Below are 5,218 nucleotides of genomic sequence, written 5' to 3' on the forward strand. Positions count from 1 at the left end.
GTCATAATCAATTTGCGAAAGATTTTTCAAAAATCTTAAAAATGGATCACTTATCGACCACAATTTGGACAATCTTACATATACAATTCTTTGATTTTGGCTTTTGGGTTTGATTTCTAGTTTAATTGCTTTTATGTTTACTTGGCCAGCACTAGAGCCGTTTATGAAACTCTAAAATCCTCCAAAGCCATGTAGCACATTCTAAGCTGTTAGATCAACGGAACTATTATTAGCTACTTAGTTAGTTACTTGTTTTGCTTGGTTAATTGGTAGTAGGCTTGTGTTAATTGATGATTGTCTTGGGTCAGCATAGAAGGTGGCAGAGGTGTTTAGCACCGTCCTTGTGCTTGTCACCGGAGGAGGCTTCCCTCCGTTGCTCGGAGTCGTCATTGGCTCTTATTGGAGTTGCTTGGCACGATCTTTGGTGCTTTCTCGTTGGCTATAGAGCTTTTCTCATCTGTTGGTACAGTATGCTCGGTCTCCCAGGCGCTGCGTGCTCATGCGTCATCTTGGTTCTCAGGTTCCCCTTTGCTGTTTTGCATGATTAACTTTTAGTAGGAGATTGTCCGATTCACGTTGGGGTGGCTTTAGTCACCGTGTCAGAGGTTGTTGGCTCCTCTCCTCCTTTGTAGCTTTACTTTGAGTCGTCAGCTCTTCGTGCTATTCCGCTGTTCCTCTTTGTTTCTTGGCGATTCCAGGAGTGGAAAGGCTGGTGTCTTGGCTCGAGAGGCTTCCTTTTGTCCTGGCTATGGTGATCGTATCGTTCGTTTCGTCTTCTGCCCCTAGCGTTCCCTAGCTTTGGTCGTTTGTTTGTCATTCGGGAGCGGTTCCGTTGGTTCGGTTTGGCAGGGCTCTCTAAAGTTGTGCTTCATGGGAGTTTCTTGCCTGTTCTTTGCGAGTGGTGGGCATGGTTTGGTGTGGTGTAGCTGGGCTACTTGGGAGCCTCTCTGAAGGGCCTTGGTGCTGGCTTGTTGATGAGTTAGTTGGGTGGCATGTTAGGCCTGAGCTCTTGCAGCTCAGTTTGCTGCATCATGTTTTGCCTCCCTCTCTGGATTCTTTGATGCTCGGTGCGGCCTCTACCTCTGTCTATGTTGGCTCTCTGTCCTTCAGCTTCAGGTGGCTCGTGCCTTCCTTCAGGAGGCTCGGTTATGGTCTTCCTTCGGTTCTCAGCTTCATAGCCTGTGGTGGCTTCGTGTTGCTCGGGTGAGCTCGTCAGATGGAGTCGTTCGGTGGCACTCTGGAGTTCTACGGGTATTTGTGTGTTGTAGCAGTGCGTACCCTCGGCTTGGTCAGCGGCTGGCTATTGGGCAAGGTTCTCTTGGCTGCGCGGTTCTGGAGGCGAGGGAGTGGATCTCAGCCCTATGGTATCTCTTTCGTAGGTGCCTGCCTGAGTGGTTTATGCTTCGGGCGGTCTCTTTGGACGTGCATGGTTGGTGGTTTGTGGAAGTCGTTGGTTGTTGTGCTGTAGGTTGTTTTATGTGCGATGTGCTCTCCGCTGCTGGCCATTGTAGGTTGGAGCTTCCAAGTTCTCTTTCATTTGGTGGTCTGCGCGTCGGATTCTTTTGCTTGGAGCTGAGCTTTAGTGCTTTCGGTTATTGGCTTATGTGCTCGTGCTGTGCATGGTGGATGTTCCCAATCAAGCTTCTTCGTCGTCTAGCTTGATGTTTATCGAATGTTCTTGAGCGCCTTCGTCGTCGTAATCTTGAGAGGCTTGTGAAAATCGCGTCTCTGGTGTTCGAGAGACGAAAACTATCCTCTTTTTCCTTCTGGAGTTTGCTCTGTGTCGTTGCTCTGTGTCGATTCCCTGACTTAGGCCTACGGTTTTTTGTTGAATTTTCTCTCTCGTTCCTTGTCTTTTTAGGTTGCTCTTTGCTTTTTGTTGTTGTCGGGTTTCCTTTACCGTTGTTAGAATTTTGCTTTTAGTGGATTTCTATATAAATGCATGCTGATTTCTCTTTCCCACGTGCGCGCGCACGCACACAGAGCCACACAGTCTCTCACACACACACAAAAACACACACGCTCGTGCGTACACACTCACACACAAATACAGACACACACACACAAATAAAGAGAGACACACGCCCGCGCGCGTACACTTTTTTTTTTGAAATCGCGCACGTGCGCACACTTACACACGTGTATCAATAAATACATGTATAGATACACATATAGAGGAGAGGAGGGTGGTTGATTAAATGTTATAATTGAAAACTTAAGTTGATGAAAGAGCAAAGGGAAAGCTAGTGTTAAACTCTTACATGGGTAGACATTCACGCATATGTAAATTATAATCCACTTTATTTTGAGCATAGTTGTAACAAGTTGAATGCATTCAATAGGCGTGCCCAAGAGTAAGAAAGACATGGAAAGGAAAGAGGGAGAGAGAGAGAAAGAGATGGGGAGAGAGGGACGAGAGGAAGCATTGAGAGTGAGTGAGTGACTGAGAGAGAGAGATATTGCATTCATATTATGAGAGAGAGAGAGAGATATTGCATTAATAATATGAAGTGAATGAATCCACGATGAAAGAACCAAGGAAAAGGAATCTTCGCTTCTTAGGAAATTTTTGTCAACATAGCCTACCTTTACAAGGCAGGCCAAAAATGACTTCGAACAATGGCTTTTGTAGCCTGCTCCTCCTCCTCCTTCCTACAATTCAATGTTAAGATGATGTAACTACGGAAGCTCCCCAAGTTAGCCGCACAATGACATTAAAATGGAATTAGCCCATGAGATATGCCGCTATGATCATCTCAAAGATGGGAGCTTGAGCTCGATCGCCAGGGATAACAGCACACGTCTTCAGCAACATACGCCTTCAAGGCCAGCAAGGCCAGGGATTGCAACACGAACGTCTTCACACTGCTTGTCCACGGGTTGCTACGGATTGCATGACGATGACGGATTGCGATGTGGATGGAGGGGATATAAGCTTCACCTTAACCTCTCTTTTTAAAATTAATGTTTTTGTTTTTCAATGTAGCATTTTGGTCATCTATTGAGGCTTTGCATTCATTATATTCCAACAACACAAAATAAAGAGGCGACCGTGACAAATTTGAGCATCCACATTGTCGTAGTTCTATGGCGACAAACAAAAATTCAAATGGAGGAGCATTCGCATGCGCCCTTTATTGTTCTACACAATCCATCAAGGACTAAAGGTAACAAATGGAGGGCCATTAAGCCACATAGGTTGTTTAGAAGATGGCCAAGGCAGGAATCTCATTTCTTGAGAAGCTCTTGAAGCTCATGCTCGTCCATGTAAGGCAAGCTTCTGTCCTCAAGAAGCACGTATGTGTTAGGATTTGTGAACCAATGCAAGCTTACATTCAATACTTTGAGTAGAGGCTTTTGGGCGGTTGATAGGCCCAACACATTTAGCTTCTCTTCAAATTTTGCTGCAACCCTTTCCCTCAGCTCTTTACTTGCTTCCAGCATAATCTTCTTTTTGCTCCTTGCTATTTTTTTTACCTCCATGTCTGCCTCCGTTTGCACGAAAAAGCAGGGCTTTCCCCATTCCGTCGTACTTTTTCTTGCAATGCCTAACTCCTCCTCCGTTATAACAGCTTCCTCCTCGGTTATAACATCTTCTACGACCACAAGAAACCTGTCGAAAGCATAGAAATTCAACTCCCACTGAAGTCTGGGGAACATGGAAATCTCCCACAGCGCAACGTGATGGAAGGTTGGATCATTTGGGCGCGTGTACTTCTTTATTCCCTCGGTTATCTGAGTCTCCGTGACTGCACCTGAGAATCAATGGCACACATGTAAACGCTAGCTTGTATGTAAAAGCTCCGTGAGGGGCAGGGACACCAGAAGCGATGCCGATTCATGGCATTGAGACTGTATACGCAAGCAATTAGCATGACGACAAGACTGTTTTACAAGCAAATTTGTGTTGGAGAACCTGGTTCATCGCCGCTCCGTTTCAGCAGCGCATTGATCAGGCCAGACCCTCCAGTTCGATCCACGACCGCAATGTTTAAAGTGGCGGCATCAATGCCGAGTTCTTTCCTAGCTTTCTGCAGCTTATCGATCTTCTCTCGTTCAACTCTCTTTTGCCGCGTTGAGCGAATGCAGGCTATCAAATTTTGAAGTGCACTTCTCAACGATCTGAAGAGGCGCACAAAGATGCCAATGATGAAGCCACAGATACTGCGCAGGCATTCTGGAACGGCAATCAGAGCTGAGCTCAATGTGCGCAGGGCATTGCCCATGATGGAAATACCACCAACGTAAACAGCGAGCCCTTGGAAAGGTTAGAAATTTCGCCTATCCAATTCTTGATTCGTTCCTTGCAAATCGCTTGAGAGAAGTCCTTTTTGTACTCAAGCTGCCTTCAAAGGCATAAAGCACACAGCTTACAATGACTTGCCACTAACATGATACTCTACTTGAAAGCCACGTCTCTCTTTATAATTCTTGCATTCTTATGAACTCTTTCCTTTATGGACCTTTAGCGTTTACCTATTGCCTCCGTGATAATATGTAGGGCCTTTTCTCGGGCACGCTAGGTGCGGTGTAATTTCGGGCCACAAGTGCTCAAATGGATCCCTCAAGGCCCCCAGGAACCCTTGCATGAGAACCAGTGGAGGTGTAACGACGGCCACTTGGGCACCCAAGCTCCGTGGGAACGGGCTGTAATAGGTAATAGAAGTCACAATGCCATTATGAGGTACAAGGTCATTTGTGAATTAATAATCCATCAAAGAACACTTCCTCGAAGACCTCATAAACCTATTCATAGTTGCAAATACTTCCCTATGTAATATGTAAGTTCAAATGTTGGATTAAAACTGCCTTTTATACACTTAATATATTCATTATAGTTTTTAATACTTCCCTTTTGTAAGTATCTTATTTCAATTGTTGGATTTTAAACCCCCCAAAAATACACTTAAATTGTTCATTATATTAATAACATCTCTATCAATTTTATCATCTATACTCACATGTTAGTAACGATTACGTGAATGAACTACCAAGTCATAAAATCCTAACACAAATATGCTTGACATGTAGATATCAAACACACCACCACCAAATATCTACTCAATATTTAGTACCTTTTTTAGTAGTCAAAATAACCCAAAATACCATGCAAGTAATTTAGAGATACAACTAATTATACTGTAACACAATTTGCATGAGTGTCATAAGCAATTAGAAATCACCCATGATATTGAGTAACCTAGCCTAGCAAAACATT

The 5,218-nt window shown here is 44.4% G+C and overlaps 1 protein-coding gene across 1 annotated transcript; it reads right to left on the bottom strand.

Annotated features, from left to right (window-relative positions):
- Window positions 1–3,226: 3,226 nt before the first annotated feature.
- LOC147899201 (uncharacterized) lies at window positions 3,227–4,226 on the bottom strand. The gene is made up of 2 exons (XM_087377658.1): window positions 3,917–4,226; window positions 3,227–3,755 (listed from the first exon to the last, which is right to left on the bottom strand). The coding sequence occupies exons 1-2, from the start codon at window positions 4,224–4,226 to the stop codon at window positions 3,229–3,231; spliced, it is 837 nt and encodes a 278-aa protein (XP_087233784.1). The 3' UTR covers window positions 3,227–3,228.
- Window positions 4,227–5,218: the final 992 nt, after the last annotated feature.

Source organism: Dipteris shenzhenensis, chromosome 8, assembly GCF_047967505.1.
Source record: "Dipteris shenzhenensis isolate YYH24624 ecotype China chromosome 8, Dip_SZ_1.0, whole genome shotgun sequence".
Taxonomy (NCBI): Eukaryota; Viridiplantae; Streptophyta; class Polypodiopsida; order Gleicheniales; family Dipteridaceae; genus Dipteris; species Dipteris shenzhenensis.

What these genes read in the sequence shown, in the direction of transcription:
- LOC147899201 (XM_087377658.1), bottom strand. Translation starts at nt 4,226, where the DNA reads ATGGGCAATGCCCTGCGCACATTGAGCTCAGCTCTGATTGCCGTTCCA. An exon ending in ACGGAGCGGCGATGAACCAG is followed by an intron (nt 3,756 to 3,916) that starts GTTCTCCAACAC and finishes ATTGATTCTCAG; the next exon opens with GTGCAGTCACGGAGACTCAG.